Source organism: Lissotriton vulgaris, chromosome 2_1 (genome assembly GCF_964263255.1).
Source record: "Lissotriton vulgaris chromosome 2_1, aLisVul1.2, whole genome shotgun sequence".
NCBI classification, from domain to species: domain Eukaryota; kingdom Metazoa; phylum Chordata; class Amphibia; order Caudata; family Salamandridae; genus Lissotriton; species Lissotriton vulgaris.
The window spans coordinates 1,588,342,357-1,588,363,055 of record NC_141687.1 but is presented as its reverse complement, the minus strand read 5'-3'; the positions used below and the strand labels follow the sequence as shown (position 1 = coordinate 1,588,363,055).

The 20,699-nt window shown below is 39.0% G+C and overlaps 1 protein-coding gene across 1 annotated transcript in view; it reads left to right on the top strand.

Moving 5' to 3' along the window:
* Window positions 1–20,699, top strand: part of LRP1B (LDL receptor related protein 1B) — a 3,669,685-nt gene that overhangs the window by 862,654 nt on the left and 2,786,332 nt on the right. Inside the window, exon 5 of the mRNA XM_086955170.1 lies at window positions 15,920–16,048. Coding sequence (XP_086811296.1) covers window positions 15,920–16,048 — 129 coding nt within the window. The remainder of the gene's footprint in view (window positions 1–15,919; window positions 16,049–20,699) is intronic.

Genomic DNA, 20,699 nt, shown 5'->3' with positions numbered 1-20,699 from the left:
GTGACTGACATGGAAGAAGGAAGGGCCCAGAGTGAATCAGCCATGGGTTGTAAAAAGTAAGCTAAAGCTAATTACTGAAGGGCACATGTACAAAGAAGTTATGTTTTAGATGTGTATTTTTATTTCCACACAAAGGTAAATGCTCCACAAATGGACAGATATGTAAAGGCTGTGGGAAAGAGAACCATTTTGTGGTAGTTTGTAAAGTGAATGAAAAAGTAAGAGTCTTACGACGTGAAGACAAAATGGCCACCAGAACATTCCAGAGGATTGACACTGAATGAAGTTGATTGTCATCTAAATCATTGTCAGTTTGTCATCTCAATATCAAGTGAAAGTGAAGAAGACGGTTGCACCATGTCAATGTTTACCTCAGAGAAACGTGTGCATGTTGGACTGGCTTTATGTGAGGAAAATTGACAACCAAAGATAAGCTGACTTGCCAAATCACCAAAGATTACAAACATAGTCCCAAAATTACATTGATAATAAATGATTGCTCTATACTTTGAATTTTTGACAGTGGGGCATCGATAAACATAATGCCTGAAGAGAAATAAAATTAATGATCTCTGTGTGGCTCAATGGTTAGAGCGGCAGACCCTGATGCAGAGGTCTAGCCCGGGACCAGGGTTCAATTACCCACCTCGGTGGGTCTTGGGCTCAAAATTCCACGGACCTGATAATTCTCGCCTCGGTGCCCATTCCAATCATGGAGTCCCACTCTGCAACTCTGGGCAATAGCTTGCTTAATCTCCACAAGGGCCCCCACAACGCTAAGGATGCCTGGCCTCCACCTTGGGGGTGCCCAGGAGTGGAGGCCTCAAAGGGAAAGCCAGGATGGGTTCCACAGCGGTATTCAAGAGTAGTGCGCTATACAAGTATCAAATTTACATTTACAAATTTACATTCCCTCGACTTATGCCATCAAAAACCAAAGTATACACCTGCATTGATGCCCATAAAATGTCAAGGGTTATTTGTAGCGTCATTGAAAATTAAAAAAACGAAGGTGCAAGCACCCATCCATGTGCTTCAAGGAGCAGTGGCAAGTGCCTGTCTGATCAGTTTCAGTACTGCTGCTTATTTGAGACTGATTTCTGAGAATTACAACATGCATGCTCAGCATGAAATGGTAAGTCAATTTCCGTTTATGTTTGATGGTTTGGGAAAGCTTAAGAGTATGAAAGTAAAGTTACATATTAATAACAATGTCCATCCTGTTGCTCAGAGACATAGACAAGTTGCTTTTTATATACAAGAAGCTGTTGAGAAAGAACTTAATTCAATACTCAAGCATAGCATTATTGAGTGTTCAACTGGTCCAACGCCATGGATTTCTCCTATCGTGGTAGTACGTAAAAAGGACAGTAAAGGAACTGGATGCATATGCATTGATATATTTCAAACAAACAAGGCATTTGAACCAGAACAACATCCAGGTCCAATCTTTGCTGACATTATAACGCAATTAGATGGTATCTCTCACCTTGATTTACATAAAGGTTATCGTCAGTTCAAACTTGAGGAACTTTGCAGGATTATTACAAATTTTGTAAACATGTAGATTTGTTTCAATATAAGAGACTCCGTTTTGGTGTGCCATCGGCTGCACAACCTTTCCAGGACATCATTTGACATGTTAAACAGGTGGTTCAGAATTCATTCACATATAGCAATGCCATATTGTTTTTTGGAGCTACACGGAAGGAGCCTTATAACGCTCTTAACCAAGTATGTAGTTTACTGACTGATAAAGGGCTGACTTTGAATGCTGACAAGTGCGAGTTCCATAAGACAAAGGTAACATTCTTTGGCCATATCTTTTCAGTTGGGTGTATGACACCTTATCATGCCAAAGATCAAGCCCTGTCAAATGCTGATCCCCAGCAAGATGTTTCCATGATATGCTCATTTATTGGTATGGCCAGATACTGTTCAAGATACACACAAAACTTAATGAAGAAAATTGTTTAATTCAAGTGGTCTGAAGAATGTGAGAGACGTTTCAGGAAAATCAAACAAGTTGAAGAAACTGCTACTGAAATGGCCTATTTTAATGCAAAGCTTCTTACAGATGTTGTTGATGCTAGCCCAGTAAGGTTAGGTGCCATCATGGCACAGCACAGCTGACACCCTCATGCCTCAAGGCATATTGTGGCATATCTAAAGAGAAGTTTGTCCCAGGCAGAACATGCTTACTCACAACCTAAGAAAGAAAGTTAAGCCCTGGTATTGGCTTGTGAACATTTCCATGTGTTCTGTGTGGAAAGCCTTTAGTTATGGTAACGGATTATCAAGCTTTATTGACATTCTTTGGCAATCCAAAAGCCAAGATGCCTCCTCACATTGAATGATTCAGTCTAAGATTACAAGAGTATAATTATACCATTGTGCATTGTCCAGGAATGGATAAAAACCCTGATGACTACTTTTCCTGAGTGCCTATACAAGGTCAAGGGACTCCATCCAAGACAGCTGAAGCCTACATTAATTCCATTGTAAAATCAAATACACCAGCTGCCATATCATTATCCCAGACCATCCCCATGCAATATATGCAGCAACATGTGCTCCTATTTCCACAAGCCAGTATTAGCTGTTACACTGCCGGGTGCCGACTAACCCCCCCACTCGTGTAGAGCTAATATAGGGGCCATCTTAGCAACATCCCTTCATAATCCCTACATCCCCTTAGTGTTTTTTCTCTGCTGTCACTGAGACCAGATGCTGATTTTTCTATGCTGCTACACTGTGTGCCACAACACAGGACATTGCCTGCAAACTCCTGCAGTATTCACCTCCCTGCTAATGTGATTGCACAGTGAAATCGTATTTAGCTTCACATTAATGGCAGGTGTTAAGTTGTCTGAGTTACAGCACTTTGCGCTGCGATTGAGGGTGCAAACGGCACACTTTCACAACACTCAACTTTTCTGCCACACTGTAGAAACAATATCCTCGGATGTGCATTATGACACACCCATCGACCCGGCTACTGTAAATGAGTGGCAATATCATATTAGGCATCACTTCTATGGCATGTGTAATTTGGTATACAGTCAAAATATTGAGTTAAAAATATAGAATTGCAGTAATATCGAATTAAAAATATCGAATGGACGCAATATCGAATGGACAGAATATAGACAACAAAAATATCGAATAGAATAGCAGTAATATCAAATTCAAAATATAGAATGGACAAAATATCGAATGGACAGAATATAGACAACAAAAATATCGAATTTGAGGTACGTAAGTTAATATCGATTTTTTATAATATTGAATTTTTTAAACTGTCTTTTATGTTAGTATATGTGTGAAAAATGTATATTTATTTTATAATTTATTTTAAGTAATTAATTTTATGGTATTTAATTTTTGCCTAATATAATTCTGTAGCGGGTTGTGGGTTTATAGGGGAATAGGGAGGGAAGTATTTTAATTATAATTAATTAAATATTTTAATTTATTTATTGATATTTATTTAGAATTAATTGTTGAATAATTCTTAATTGGTAATTAATTAAAATATAATTGGTAATTAATTGTTATTATTGATTAATTGATAATTATGTTAATTGTATTCATTCATTTTCCGTAGCGGGTTGTGGGTTTATAGGGGAATAGGGTGGGAAGTAATTTTAATTCTAATTAATTAAATGTTTTTATTTATTCATTGGTATTTATCTTGAATTAATTGTTAATTAATTTTTAATTGGTAATTTATTAAAATATAATTGGTAATTCATTGTTATTAATTGATTAATTGATAATTAAGTTAATTTTATTATTTTATTTTCTGTTGCGGGTTGTGAGTTAATAGGGGAATAGGGTGGGAAGTAATTTAATTGTAATTAATGAAAAAATATATATTTATTTATATTTATTTTGAATTAATTTTGAATTATTTTTTTATTCGTTAAATAATTAATTGGTAATTGGTAAATAATTTGTATTAATTGGTAATTATTTTTAAAAATTCATTTGTATTTTGAATTGATTAATTATTATACTATATTAAATTGTTAATTACTTTTAATTAATTTGTAATTGATATTAATATTTAATTAATTTTTATTCATATATGAAGTATTTACTTTCCCTACTGTTGCACTCGCTGGAGTGGAAATAGTAATTTTTACACATACGCTATCCAACGCTTTCCCTACTATTGCACTCACTGGAGTGGGAATAGTAATTTTTACCCCTACGCTATCCAACGCTTTCCCTACTGTTGCACTCACTGGAGTGGGAACAGTAATTTTTACCCTCCCGCTATCCAATGCTTTCCCTACTTTTGCACTCACTGGAGTGGGAATAGTAATTTTTACCCCTATGCTATACAACACGTTCCATACTGTTCTACTCACGGGAGTGGGAATAGTATTTTTACCCCTACGCTATCCAACGCTTTCTCTACTGTTGCACTCACTGGAGTGGGAATAGTAATTTTTACCCCTACGCTATCCAACGCTTTCCCTTCTGTTGCACTTTCTGGAGTGGGAATAGTAATTTTTACCCTCCCGCTATCCAACGCTTTCCCTACTGTTGCACTCTCTGGAGTGGGAAAAGTAATTTTTACCCCTACGCTACCCAACGCTTTCCCTACTATTGCACTCTCTGGAATGGGAATAGTAATTTTTACCCTCCCGCTATCCAATGCTTTCCCTACTGTTGCACTCACTGGAGTGGTATTAGTAAATGTAACCCTTCCGCTATCCTACAGTAAAAATATTGTATATTTTCTATTAATATTATCTTTATATATATAATATGTGTGAACAAGACTACATCGTTAGTCGAAACGTTGCATCTTTTGGAAGGCACAGGAACTGAATAAACATCTTGCCTGGAAACACGTGGGGTCTGTCTCTTCTCTCGCCGCAGTGGAGGTTTGAAGATCTATGCAGATATATATATATATATTATATATATATATATATATATATATATATATATATATATATATATATATATATATATATATATATATATATACATATATATATATATATATATATATATATATATATATATTAAAACATTAAATTGTATGTGTTTTTTGAACTTACATTAATTATTTATTAATTTTAAGGTTATTTAAGTATTTTAAGTATGTTTAACTTAATTATATTTATAATTTCATTAATTTTCAATCACTTTTAAGACATTAAAAAAAATTCAATATTTTGACAAACTATATTTTTTACAATATTTTTGATTCGATATTTTTGTACTTACCTGTTTGGAGCTAGGGATTCGATATGTTTGCATTCTATATTTTTTCCTCAATATTTTGGTAAGTCTATATTTGTGTCATCGATATTATGTCAGTGATCCGTGTAATTTGTCTTAGCTGCAATATAAGGCTCAACCTGCACACTCCCCCAATACTCATTTTTCCTGCTCCACTGTTTGGACAGTAACCACGGATGTGTATTTTAACACACCCATAGGCCCACCTCCTCCGCTGTTCCACACATCGCAGCAGGACACGTTATGGCTATATGCTGTTGTCAAGATGGCCGACGCCCGCATCCTACGTGAGCAAACAATATGAGCGCGCACGCGAGAGCTGACATGCATTTCAAAACGTACGCCCGAATGGCCTCTGAATCTTGGGCCGGGCCAGCCACTTATTGGATATTTAAACCGGACTGGCTTAAACCCCATCACTCTTCCGAGCAAGCGGAACGAGTGATAGATTCCCAGCTCTGGTTCCCGGTTGAACCGCAAGCATTTCCGCCCCTTCGGGGGCCCTGCCATATTCCCTATCAGTGTTCACCCAATTTATTGACATTAATATTGATCTTTTCAAATTTGGCACTATATCTATCTAACGTTAACTTTTAGTCGTTATTTTTATGTAATGCAAAACTGGCAGGACTGAAAAAGCAATGGAGGGTTGCACTCCCAGGGTATTGTAGTGTTTAACAATGAAGCATGATCAGTTCCTTCGTAGGTACCATCTTTATTTAAATATATCCAAATGCAAAGAAAACAAACATCAGCCAACACGTTTTTTTCATGGGGTGAACTTCGTCAGGGCTGGAAAAAGAACATAAATGACATATGTGCTGTGCAAGGCATACAGTGAACAACGACATTACAGTACTAACAATAATGACTAATGGCACATACGACAAAGGGTGCTATTTACAAAGGTGGGACCGGGGCCACACATTGACTTGTTGAAATTTTTTTGACTATGTTGAAGAAAGCAAGTACAGCGTGCAACTTGTTAGGGGCTCAGTTTAAAAAGTTGTTTAAAATTCAACCCTCAGTGCCTATCAATCAACACCTCTGTTGACCATAGGGGAAAGTCCTGCTACTTTGATGTTCTAGAGAGCCAATGACAACCGAGTTATCTCAATGGACTAACAAATAAGAAGGAAGTGAGCATGCAACTCGGAAGAAGGACTTGGTTAATAGGAAAAAGATGAAATCCTTTGCCAAGAAGGGGTGACATGCGAAGAACATTGAGCTTAAGACAGGCGATCTGGTGTGAAGGAGACAATCTGATGCACCATATGATGCTGCACCTTTCCATGTTGTGTCCTCCAAGGGGCATATGATAATTGCCCAGCATCATAGAAAGTCTGTTACCAGAGACTCTTCGCACTTTTGGCATTTGATTCTTCAGTCTTTTGGTCAAAATGGTGAAGGAAAGATTGAACCTGAAAACTCAGTGACTACTGCTACTTCTTCACCATCTTTAAAAATCTCTGACAGTAAAGATGACAGCTTCCATCATCCAGTAACCAGATCAGGTCAAATATTTAAAGCACCATGAAGGTTGATTGAAGAAATGTAATTGTGGTAGGTGGGGGTATTCTGGACTAGAGGATCTCTTCCCAAAACATAGAGTTGTCCCTTCTTTGTTTTCAAGACTAGTATAAAAGACTGAACTCTATAGCCCCGCCCATAGCCAGGGGAAGAGTCAGCACAAGGGACACCTAGCTGTACCTCATGGGTAAGAATGGTAGCACACCGCTCTCCAACCTAACAGGTAAGACAAATCAATGTACTAATCAATGGGCCTACCTTTACTTTGACAGTAAATTACCACCTTGCGCAAAACAGGTATTTACAACTTCTTAAAGAGGGTTATATTAGTCACTGTTCACGTCTCCCTTATACAATCCAAATATGACTCACCTAATAACTACCATCACTGACCATGCACTAGTTCCCATTTAAGCAGATAACTGCGGGGCACCTAGACCATAGAATCCCCTTTGATAACAGACCTGGGATCAGTACGGTTGCCACGTCGAGCTATTGTGCATGTGACACACTTGTATGTTTTCGTAACTGGTTGTTGCCTTGGCTATCCCGACCTTGGTTTCGCCAATATTGCACTTCCTCAGACCTCATTTGTTCTCCTTTTTCCTTCAACCCACTGTGTAACCGCCACAATTTTGGCGCGCTTTTGTAGTAAAAGTAATAGCGCTCCTCACAGAATCTAGCCTGACTGTCTACTCACCTGTACTGAGTACCGACATTAATAATAGCCTATGTCGGTTTTTGTCTCCACAGCATGGGAAATCCCCACTCTACTAAATACTGAATCCCACACAAGTTGTGTGAAGCTCATGTCATAATTTCTTTTTGTTTGTCTGTATACACGTTTTCTTGTCCTGACGAAAGCTCCATAGACCCGACCGGGCCGAGCGAGCTGAAACATGTCGACACGTACCTTAAAAGATATGGTGATCCAGTAACCCGACCACCTTGTATCGCAACTCCTTTTTAACCATAGTGCCTAAACTACCCAGAATAAACAACCTTTTTTTGATTAGACACTATTTTTAGTCTACTCCTTCACGTACATAATTTTGATCTCTGGACACTTCTACTATCACCAGAGGTAGCCTCAGGTGAGGCAGGCACCCAGCACGTCAATCGATCACCCGATGAATACGCCATGACTCCCGATGGGGCGGACAAAAGATACACCGCAAACGACAATACCAGGATGTCTATGAGGGTTTTCGAATACAAACCAATGGTTTTGTAGAAACTAGTGCTCATTCTATTTTTGATTAATGAACATTTACTCAGGGGAAATGAATGGACTTCTAATCCTCTTCCCTCCTTTTTTGATATAAGTTTTTCATTTATGAATGTATGGTTATTTTTTATTTATTTAATTTTTATGGAGTTTTATAACGCTCGAACTTGACCCGAAGGTATTGGGTATCAGAGCACTGTACACAAGCACCAGTTGTGTTACATGACGACACACTCATTAGGTCGAACATTCGAGACCTCTTGTATATACTTTAGTATATATACTTTAATATATACTTATATGTGTATGTACTTTGTGGGCTCTGGAGATCAACCCTAGGACTTGTCTGCTTCTGCTTAGGGACTTTTTTTTCTATTCAACTGCCTCTATTTAATTGTCTTTATAGAACACGGCCAGCAGAGGTCAGTAAAATACCAGAATCGCTTTTTGCTGAGGGACTTTCTTTTTTTTATTTTTCTGGCAGTTGCCTCTATTTAACTTTCTTGATAGAAAACAACCAGCAGAGGTCAGTAAAATACCAGAATCACTTTAGCATTCTTTAGATTCCAGTACATAGAAATTGTCTTTCACAAGCACCCATAGACAATATTATATTTTTCAAATTGTGTATTTTCAGTGATATGACCACCGAAGGCCCTGCTTTTAATTTAAAAACAGAGCTTTGGACTATACCATTTCCCGCTGAAAGGCAATATTTCTCTCCATGTGTTCCCATACCTGGTGTGTCACGCAGTTTGGTGCTTATTTTCCCTCCATGTTAAAGAACAGTGGATGTTTCAGCACCCATGCTAATGTGCTGCATAGCTAAATATATATATAAGGTCCCAAAGGTAAGACCGATTGCATTGCACATGCTTTTTTTGGGGGGGGGGGCACACGGGGAGATTAAGTGATTTGTCCAAAACAGCAGAATGTTACGCATCCTTGCTGAGACTTGAACCAGATTCCACAGGTTTGAGGTCGACCGTCCTAGCCATTAGGCCAACTCCTCCCCCCAAATCCATGTTCATCTAATGTCCATGCACTGTGTGTACATAGGGGGCATATTTATGAGAAGTGTGCGTCACATGTTCACTATGCAAAGTGGTACATTCTTGAGGCAAGCTTCTAAGTCAGATTTATGAAGCCATGCAAAGCCACATTCCGTGGCTGTGAATGGCATCATAAATCTGGAGTAAGGCAACGCACTGCGTCACCTTACTCTGCGCTACAGAGGCATTGCAGTGGGTGTTCCCATGCAACTCTCATGGTTTTTGACACATTCCCAGATTAACAATGACTTGTAAACCTGGGAATGTGTCAAAATCTTGCGCCTCCCAAGGGGAGATGTTACATGGAGAAATATTTGTATTTCTAGTTGTTTTTCCTCGTTCTATGTGTGCTGAATTCTGCAGCACACAATAAAAAAAGGAACACACCTCTATGGATTGTTTTTGTGCAGGAAGATGCCCAGTCCTTAACAAATGGACCATGGTGCAAGGGTGCCTGCATTGGTGCTAGGCTTCAGAAACAGCACCAGTGCAGGTGGAAAGAACAGGAATGCAGTGCATTGGGTAGATATGGTGCATTCCTACCCTTTCCCTGAGGTACAGGGCAACGAAGCTTGCTGTGCTGCCCTGCACCACCAGTTCAGTCAATAAGCCACTTAGGCCAAGATTGCCTTTTTAACGCAAACACAATGCTAATCCTGTTTTTGGGATTAAATAATTTCAACTTGGTATTTGTGTTGGTTTGTATAGAAAAGTAACACAAAGCAGCATAAAACGCTGCTTTGCATCATGGGGGGCATTACACGGGTGGTACATGTACATCCCCATGCAACCACCCAAGCCTTTGAGGCTAAACCCTATCCACTGACATTGGCAGACAGGGTTTAGCACTAAAAATGATCGCCACTGTAAAGAAGGCGTTAAAAGGAAAAATGCTGTCATTTCTCTGTATTTTTCTATCTTTGCATGTATGCTTCTCTGTGTAGCACACATACAATGTAGGAAACACTTTGAAGAGTACCTTCGTGTAGTATTTTGTACTCGAATGCAGTGCAGCTGGAATGCAATGAAGTGTACCCTTCCAGTGCAAAACCTGTGGGAGACTCAGACATGCACCCTAGTGCTATGGCTAAGGTGTGTGCCTGACACACAGGTGCTAAAACCCGGAGGGAGGGGTGGAGAGAGCCATATCTCTGTGAATATGGCTGTCTCCTGCTCTGTTCCTGTCACACAAATGCAACACAGCCTCCTTGGGTGCTCCGCTGCATTGCCTGACAACTACGAGAATCTGGGCCATAGTGTATGTTAGGCAAATGTATTTATTCAAATACATTGATAGCATTTAATAATGTAATTTTGTCAAAAATCAGTATTATCTGTAAGTGAAAATACAACAATTTCTTCTCACATTGCCACTGACTTGTTCAATTCCTTAGTTAGTAATCAAAATCTGTCAGTCACTATCAAGTAACCTGACCTCAGATTGAGCCTTTACTGAAACAATTTCTGGAATGGATGGCTTTCACAAAAAAATGGTTTTATTAGAAACCGTTATAGGAATCCCAATTTTTTTCCAGAAAAAGGTCGGTATTTCAATATCGATTAGTGTGACCACTTGTCTATTAATTACACTGACAGTTCATAATTTGGCCAAATGTCCGGTGTCATCATTTTCAAATAATGTCAGATTCTAATTTACAGGTTTGTGTCATATTGTGCAGTTAGCTGCTCCCATGATGTCTTTTTAACCCGCTTTGAATCTACCAGAACAGACAGAACTAACTTCTACAACACTAGAAAACATTAATCTGTTAAAGGGCGCAAGAAGGACCACAGAGGTATTTTCAAAAGAACAGACATCATTGTGAAATATTTGAAAGCCTTTCCTTGGTTGCCAGCGGTGCTTATATTAATATGGATTTCGAATGTATTTTAATTTTTTGTTGTTATCGTCTCCCTTGAGAAATTCTGCCTAAATCCCTTTACACCCCTCCTACCGTCTATTGTGGAGTGATTGCAGTTTTCAGCCCAGTTCTTAACAAACAATCCAGTCACTTGATGCCTTATGGCATCTTCTTTAAATCTGCCTGATTTGGCATCTAACACGTCTTACTATCTCTCTGTGCCTCTTCTACCATTCACAGAATAGCATTGCGAACGCTGCACATTTCTCCTCCCCACTGCAGCTCCAAACTGCTGATCAAAAAATCAGAATGGGGAGACAGTGACACCTGCAATCTCCGAACGCGGCTTCAAGACTCCTCATTTAAATGTGGTGCAGTGCACTGGGGTGCTGTGCAGTACGGTGTACTACGTAGAGAAAACCATGATTCCGTGATGCATCGCTCCGACCCTCTGCATGTTGACCGTTAACCGGATGTGACCTCATTAGACGAGGAGCATGGTGGGACCTACTTTGCTTCCCAGGATTTAAATGTGATCAATTACTATGGCCCTATAAATGACGATACAGACTCTCTTACCAAGATCCATAATATTGCCCTGTGGGAAGTGGGTCCTCTGTTCTGGGGAGAGGAATTTAATTTTATTTAAGACTTGGCTAAAAATACCTCATATATGAATAAGAAACAGCTTAAAACAAGAAGGAAAAGAGTAATAGAAAAAGTCAAATTATCAGCTAGTTGATCCCTGAAGAGAAGACCATCAAGAGGTCAAACAATATTCAGGTTTTCCCATAGATTTAAAACTGCTTCTCAAATAGATTTCTTCTTATTGTCAAAAATATTAAGCAGCGGGCAGACCTATATCTGGGCCAATGCTTTTTCAGACCATTCATTGGTCTCCCTAGTGGCAGATATTGGCTCAAATAATAGGAATAGACCCAGATAATAATAGGAATAGACCCAGATGGCAACTTGATAGATTGTTGCTCTCTAATCCCCAGTGGGTTGCTGAAATGAAGCATGTTATCCCAAAGTTTTTCTCCATCAATAGTAAAACTACTTCACTATTTTCAATTTGGGAGGCTGTTAAAGCATTAAGGGGAGGATTATAGGTTTTAAAGCGAATCAAAGTAATGCACCCTCAAAGCGGATTGCGAGCCTGCAGACAGTATTAGATAATGCTATGGGAGTTAGAAAGCGAAACTCCGTAATTGAGCTGAAGGGGGGCTAAGTCGCAACAGCAAAATGCAATCTTAGAGATTTTTACATTTTAGAAGTGATTAACCCTTTCCATGCTCATGACGAGCTCAGCTCGTCATGATGCACGGTTGAGCTGTGCTGGTGACGAGCTGAGCTCGTCATGAATCAATAGAAATAATGAAAAGGTAGCATAGGAGGGGAAAACACCTAGCAGCCAAGGTGTTAATAAGTCCATTATCTATCAACAAAAAATGTATGAGGAAAACCAGAATATTGGCAAGTTCCAGGCCTGGTCTACTAGAATTAAGAGCGAAAAGGCAATGATCAAATCTCTAGAGAATCAGATCACAGGAAAAATGGTAACAGACCAGGAAGAGATCGCAAAACAGTTTTTCATCATTATTGTGATATTTATCAGACTCAATACATGGTGTCAATGAGTACCATTAAACAGTATTATGATACCATGTGCCTCCCCGTTTTACTGGATTCTCTTTCCCAGATAGTGCTTAAGCCTATATCACCCACCAAGATTCAGGAAGTACTAAAGAAAATGCTAACTGCTAAAGCCTGTGGGAATGATTGGTTACCCACTGAGTTTTTTAAAATATTCTCCAGGGCCCGTGTACCATTTTTAGCGTATCTTTTCAACTGCTTTAAAGGAGGTGGAGAAATCCCTCCCACATTTCAAGAATCAACAATAGTTTAATTTCCTAAGAAAGATAAGAATCTGAAATCTGTCTATTCATATAGACTGATCAGTCTGCTTAATATGGAATTAAAAATGCTGATCAAGCTATGGGCGGCCCGCACAATGCCAGCAGAACAGGATGAAGATCACGAGGTGGGCTGATTAATTTTTGCAAATACACAGTTTTTTAATTCAGGAAATAGATTATTTTTCAGTGAATCATACAAAGGCCCTAGTTATTATGGTAGATGCTGAAAAGAATGTCGATCTTGTAACCTGGGATACCTTGTTTTACAGCCTTCAAAAATGTGGTTTTTCCTCCCAGTTCATTTTAATGCCGTCACATTTTTACAGTGGGGCCCGGGCTAAGGTGATGGTGAACTCCAAAACGCCTGGGTCAATCATGATTAAAAGAGGCACGCTGCAAGGATGTCCCCTCTCCCCCCTTTTATTCACCTTTTTTGCTGAACCCCTGCTGGTACAACTTCAAAAAATAATATTAGGGCACCTATAGAAGGGATTGCTATGCTTAAATTATTTGCGGATGATATGATTTTATATCTCCTGCCTGATGAGGATAACCTCAAATGAGCTGTACATATGATTACAGATTTCACTTAAATAGTAGGATACAACATAAATCAAAGCAAAACAGAATTATTGCTGTTTAATGTAACAGCTACCGACCTCCCTTTATCACCACAGCCTTGAGCAAGTATGGCGTCCCCAATTAGCAATCTGGCGATATTAGTGACAAATTTAGCCTGTTCTACCTGAACTATGAATGATTTTAATGTAAAATAAGCAATTGAATGATAGGTGGTCTTTGCTCACTTTGACCATAATATGCTGTATTTCCCTGATGAAAATGTCGGCCCTGCCACTGTTGCTATTTCTCTTCTCTAATGTGCCAATAAAAATCCCTCACAGTTTTTTTCAGGAATTAGATTCTGCTTTTAGGAGTTTTTTTTGGAGCAGAAAATCTTCTCGGGTAAAGTTAGGGGTTTTACAACTTGAGTAATAGCAAGGAGGGCTGGCGTGTCTCAATATGCAAAACTACTATTGGGCGGCTTTAATGGACCTTCTTTCAAGATATTAAAGTGGATGCAGAGCATTAGATACATTTTTGTTTACTAAGAAGATTGAGGAATTAGAAATTAGCCTACCAGATTTTATGAAAATAGCAAATCTATCAAACAAAGAAAACTAGATATAAGTTTCTATGGGATACCTTTGGGTGAATAAGTGCCCTATGCAAATCCTACAGGTCGCCTTTGGACTGATTTTTATAGCTATTGCAGAAGGGCAGGTATCTGGGGCTTTTTTTAGCAGATTGGGAGGTTACATTTTGGATTTCCATAGGCTTCAAAACCTTTGTTGACTTCATCAGGTGGGGGAAAGATATTTCGTGGGAAGAACTAATAGCTAGGAGTGGCCTTCAGCAACATTCTTTGAGCTTTAACAAGATTAAGCACTTTCTGCAGGTTAACTTCAAAAGCAAGATTCAGGAGTCCCAATCGATTAGTAGTACTCTGGTTAAGAGCCAAATGCAAGGAATAGGAAATTTGTACAGACTGCTGAAAGATCTTTATGAGCAGCCTGACCTAACTCTTTTTCTTTCCAAGGTATCAGAAAAAAACGCAATATCATCTATCAGTGAATGACTGACATTTAATTGCAGAGATAGGAAGCTAATCTCTCCAGGCAGATCATTTTAAAAGAATGTATTTTCTGTCTACATGGAAGGTATTCTATACCCCTTGAAATTCTCCAAAAACTACAGCTTGCAGTTTCCAAAAGTTGTTTTCATTGTCATCAACAAGGCGTAGGTTGGCTCCTAACGTTTTATGTATTATGTATGCACACATCTCACTTGGTAGGAAGTGTTTAAGGCAATTGGTCAGGCTACTGAGTGGTCAATTCTGCCCTATGCTACCCTAGTATTACTTGGTGTCTCTAAAAAGAACCAACAAATAATAAATGATCAACAATATTTTATATCAGTACCTTTGACGAGTGCACAAACCTGTTTTCCCCAGAATTGGGGGACTGCCAAAGTACGACAGTCACGGATTGGAAGAATAAAATATCTCGCACTACGTACTTCGAAGAGGCTTATCCACAGCGGGTGGGGTACTCAAAAGATGTAATGCCATTTGGCAATATTGGAACTAAGGTGTTAGAGCATTTAGAGCTTTTTTTTAGCTTGTAACCCAAACTTGTAAAAAGATCATATAAATTCCGGTAACCCTATTTCTGTTCTATATGAAGATGTCCTGAAGCAAAATTTGGTCCGCGTTCTAAATTGAACTTTTTAAGCAGTAATGCACTTTTCTCTGTTCAATGTATTAACATATTATTGAAGTTGTAAAATACTGTCGAGACTTAAATAGCACTGTTGCACTTTCAATTGCTCTTTGTACATGTTGTAGACCATGATCCAAGTTTTTGACAAGGAGCAAAGTGGACTGAGCTTTGGAAAAGAGGTTTTAAATCTGGTTCTACTCTAATAGTAAACACTTTATTTTTTCTTACTAATGCACTTTTTTGTCAAGCCACTTTAATGAACTCGGTTAGCATTTAGTGTTTTATTAAGGTGATAGAAGTATTATGAACGCCCATTGTACATTATTACATGGTCCGAAATTTTACATTTTGATTAAAGATTAAGATCAGACTGCTAAGTGCTACATCATTATTTTCTGAAGAACATGTTTATGTTCTATTATTAGAAGTCACTTGTTGTACCTATTCTTCTGCTCGATAAAAAAAATAATAATAAAAAAAATCCTGCTATGTCAGGTGGTCACCCCAATACTGAATCAAAAATTACTCGATATGACTGAAGCTTTTTGGGGTCATTTGTATATAAGCTGCCTTTGGGTTAGTTTTTGTTAAATGAAAGTTGCAGAATACTGCAAAAACGCAAACTAATATACATTTATGTTTTCTTCTCATCAGTCTTAAATTGAGGCTTTTTTTTAGATATGAATCGCAATGTATTGCTCCTTTTGGACAATGGGGGTTACTTTCAAAATAACTAGGGTATGTATGAATACGTATATTTGCTGACAGTGTTCTTCTATTTTTTTAGATTCTGATGAATGTGCTGTGTACGGAGCATGTAGCCAAAAGTGCATGAATTCAATTGGGTCATATACCTGTAGTTGCGTGGAAGGGTATCTCATGCAGTCTGATAACAAATCCTGCAAAGCCAAGAATGGTGAGTATACCAACCCTTATTAGAAATAATGTTATAAAAATTGCGTTAATTTACATCAATTAAACTTTAACATATAAAATGTAGCTTCAAATTTTCACACTATTAACAAGAATCACACTTACATAAAAATGAATAATAAAATCATTATAACGGCCAGCCATTGTATACATAGTGGCATTGTGTTAATACATTTACTTGACCCCAGGGCATGGGTGCAGAGGGTCTAATAAGACTATGGGAGGGTAGGCTCTGTGGCCCCTCCCCTTTTTTATGGGCTTTGGGACCATGGAACGGGGTCCCCCGGGGCCTAATAAGACTTAGGTAAGGCGGTCACATGCCCCGTTCCCTTAGAATTCAGCCTTGAAGTATGGAGGTCTCAGGGCTTATTGAGGTTTTGGCTGGGGGGGTTGAGCTCCCCCTTCCTTAGTTGAATTTGGCCCCGGAATTTGGGGCGTCCTGGACCTATCAAGGCTTGCCTAGGGGGGTGCTGCTATTCACATTCCCCCTAATGTACTTGCTTTAACCCCTGGAAATGGGATTCCTGGGGCCTAAAGGCCAACCCTACCCAGTGTCATCAATGGCTGTCCACGGGGTTGGCAGCCTGAGGACGATTGGCAGCAGGGCAGTACCTGGCCCTCAGGCCAACCTCTCCTCACACAAGTCTGAAGGCCCTGCACAATGTCGAATCGGATGTCTTTGGGGGGTTGGGCCCAGGGCACGGATAAATGTTGTGCTCAGCATGGGGTTGACTGCGTTCAAAGGGTTCTAACATAACTATAACTCTCCACTTGCCATGCACTGCTACTTACCACACATATTACATCACTCATGACATCTACTATGGCCTCATTGATAACAGCATTAAAACATTTGAAATTAACTCATTGAAGGGAAATGGTGTATGGTGGGGGCTTAAGTTATAGGTACCTTAGAACACAAGATATAGCTACTTGAGATAACTATAACTGGTAAATGTCTGTGATTTTTAGAGTTTAAAATCTAATGTTGGTACTCAACATTTACCCAAATACAGCATTACTTTATTGTTTTTCTTTTTTGTGCATATATATATATATATATATATATATATATATATATATATATATATATATATATATATATATATATATATATATATATATATATATATATATATATATATATATATATATATATATATATATATATTTATATGTGATGTCATACGTGAGGTCTCAAGCAGTGCATTTTCAACCCAAAAAAAACTAGAATTTTACCAGTCATAGCTATAACTTGTGCCTCTGCCATGCACTGCTTAAGACCTCACATATGACAACACTCAGGCAATTTTCTATGACATCATTTGCCCAGTCTGTATCCCTACAGTTCCACTAAACACTTTCACACTTCTGTTTCAGTATTGTAGTGAGCCATACAGCACTATGTGCTTATCTATACACTGTTCTAAAAGTGAAGCTGCTATACATTCAGCCAGACACTCTCCTTGCAGAATTGTAATCATTCAGCCAGTACCCAAGTACTCATGGAGCAAAGTGGGCCTTAGGGAATGGACTGCTTTAGACGCCTATGGACTATGCCTGCACTGTTCTATGCACCGGCAAACTTGTCTTTTAGACCTTCAATTCCCCAGTCTGTATCCTTACACCTCCAGCAAACACTCTGTGATTGCTGATTCAGTATTGTACTGACTTATTCAGCAGAATGTCCTTATCTATGCACTGTGCTAAAAACGATGCTGTTATAAATTCAGTCATGCACTCTCCTTGCAGAACTGTAATCATCCAGTCAGTACCCAAGTAATTATGGAGCAAAGTAGGCCTGAGGCCATGGACTGCTTGAAACTCCTATAGACTATGCTTGCAGTCTTCTATGCACTTGCAAACTTGCCTTGTATATGTTCAATTCCCCAGTCTCTATCCTTACACTTCCACCAAACACTCTGTGACTCCTGTTATAGTTTTGTAGTGACTCATTGATCAGTGTGTAGTAATCCATTCAGTACATTAACCACATGGCTGCTGCGGGGATTTTTGCGCTGTGCTGAATTATTCAGATTCCCCTTTTTCATGACGAGCTCAGCTCGTCATCAGCACACGACACCCGTGGGTGATGACGAGCTGAGCTCGTCATCAGCAGCGAAAGGGTTAAAACCCTAATGGGCAGATGTACATGCCAGGGTGGCATTTGGCCACTCCTGGTGGGGCCCAATGATGAAGCATGTCACCAACCAGTTTGGTGAGTGAGGGCTTTAAAAACAACCTAAAAAGGTTTCTTTTGCAGTCAATGTAGACTATGAGCTTGACTACTTGCTCACTCTCTTTTCTGTAGCAATTTTCTATTGGTGCGCTCCTTTGTTGTTATTTTGGCATTAATTAATTGATCCGCTTCCAAAACGTAACGTTCAATAGGACTTAACTCGTATGCAAGAACATTGTTTTTTTTTTTTTATCCTCATTTGCCGTCTTGCCGCCCCTTCTTCTCTCTGATCCGCCTCTGGGCTGTTATTATCTCTTATGCTGGATTTAGAGTAATGGGGCATAGACAACACATATTCTGGGCCTACCTTCCTCTAAGCTATCCTTCTTCCCAGCCTGACCCAAGATGTGTGTCTTCCACCAACTCTCTTTATCGTACTAGGATGGTTTCAAGTACCAGCGAGACAGGCACGGGCTTAATCATTGGACTTTAACATAAAATTAATTCTAACCAAACTTTTGCAGGAAGGGTAACCAAAATCCTCTGTTTCTTTTAGAGCGGTCTAGCATATCAAGCTTTGCCGTGTACCTCATAGCTAAAACCCAATCTAATAAAGTGGGACTAAGTGGTGAGACCCACAATTTACATATCTCTCGACGTGCCAACAACATAGCATAAAAAATAAGTCTGACATTATTATTCAAAAAACTATTTTGTAAATCAATTCTCCCAGTAATAATTAATTCAGGGCTTACCTCGATGGGTTGATTCAAAGATTTGGAGAGAGAATTACTCACATCTAACCAGAAATTCTTGATAATTGGGCAAGACACAAACATGTGTAGGTCATCGACATTTGGAGCTTTGCATTTTGGACATCCAACAATCCCTCCATCTTTAAATTTAGAAAGCCTGTATGGAGACCAGTATGCCCTGTGGATAGTAAACAGAAGATTTCGCCTCAGATTTGCCGGTTTAACAATTCTATATAGCATGCACATAGTTACTTGCCATTGGTCTTTTGTGGCGATCCTTGGCAAGCTTTCTTTCCACAGGGTCTCTGGCAAATCAAATGTTCCATCCTCCATGTCTAGTATTCGCCAATACCAGAAAGCTACTTCCTTCTCGAATGCCCCCGTCTCCAACTTTGACTCAAACTCATTTTCCACTCCAATTTCTACTTCCAAATGGCTTGCCCAACTTTGAATCTGTAAGTATTTATATTTAGAAAAGACTGAGCCCCACTTTTGCCGGCAACTACCCCAAGGAATTAAATTGCCATCTTGAAACAAGTCCTTCCACCTTTGCAGATTCGGTTCCTTTTTCAAACTTAAGGCAAGCAGATCTCGTGTCCAAGAGGGGGCTCCAGGAGAATCCCATATTGGAGCTCTATGGCTAAAATACGAAAGATTAGATAATTTCCTGATCTTATACCATGTCTCCGCCAGATCTCTCAACGTCTTGAGTTTCACCTTTTTAAAAAACTTAGGGTCTCCAAACTTATACAAAAAACCAAACTCATGATAACCTGATCTCTTCAGCATTATCGCAAAAAGGCCTCCAATCTGAGAGTTAACAGGGGTACCCAGCAGCATCCTGCAATTTTTTAAACAAAAAGCCCATGCATATATTCGTATGTCTGAAGCCGCCAATCCTCCTTTCTCAACTTTCCTCCTGATTTTCCTCCAAGAAATTCGAGAGGATTTTGACGCCCATATAAACGATGTTATCATGCTTTGTAGCTTCGCCAGCCATTCCTTTTTAAAGCCCAACGGAATAGTCTCGAACAAAAAGGTAATCTTAGGTACAATCACCATCTTAACAAGATTAGATCTTCCGTATAATGACAGGGGTAAATTCATCCAACCTTTTAACATGTCGCCAACCTCTTTCTTGACCCTATCATAATTAGTTTTTGCCAAATCTTCAATTTTCTGAGTAATCCTAACTCCCAAATACCTCATCTCTTTTGTTGTTTTAACACCTTCAATATCAAGATTCCAAGTCATTATTTCAGTTTTGTCTTGATTTAACTGATATCCAGAGATCTTGCCAAACTCCTTTGTCGTATCCACTAAATTTTCCAAAGTTCCAACTAAATCAGGAGAATAAACAATAATGTCATCCGCATAAAGCCCAAGTTTCTTGGACCAATCCATCACAGCAAAGGGGGGTATCTCTGCTGAAGCTCTGATTTTACATGCAAGAGGCTCTATATATATGTTAAAAAGCAGCGGTGACAAGGGGCATCCTTGTCGGGTGCCCCGCATTACTTTGATAGGAAGCGTGAGGGTTCCATTTACTAGTACTCTTGATGTGGGTGCGCAATACAAAGAAAAAATAGCTTGTGTGAACTTATCCCCTAAATTAAGATGGTGCAACAGGGATTTTAAATATACAAAATTGACTCGATCAAAGGCCTTGGCAGCATCTAACGCAATGACTGCCAAGGGAT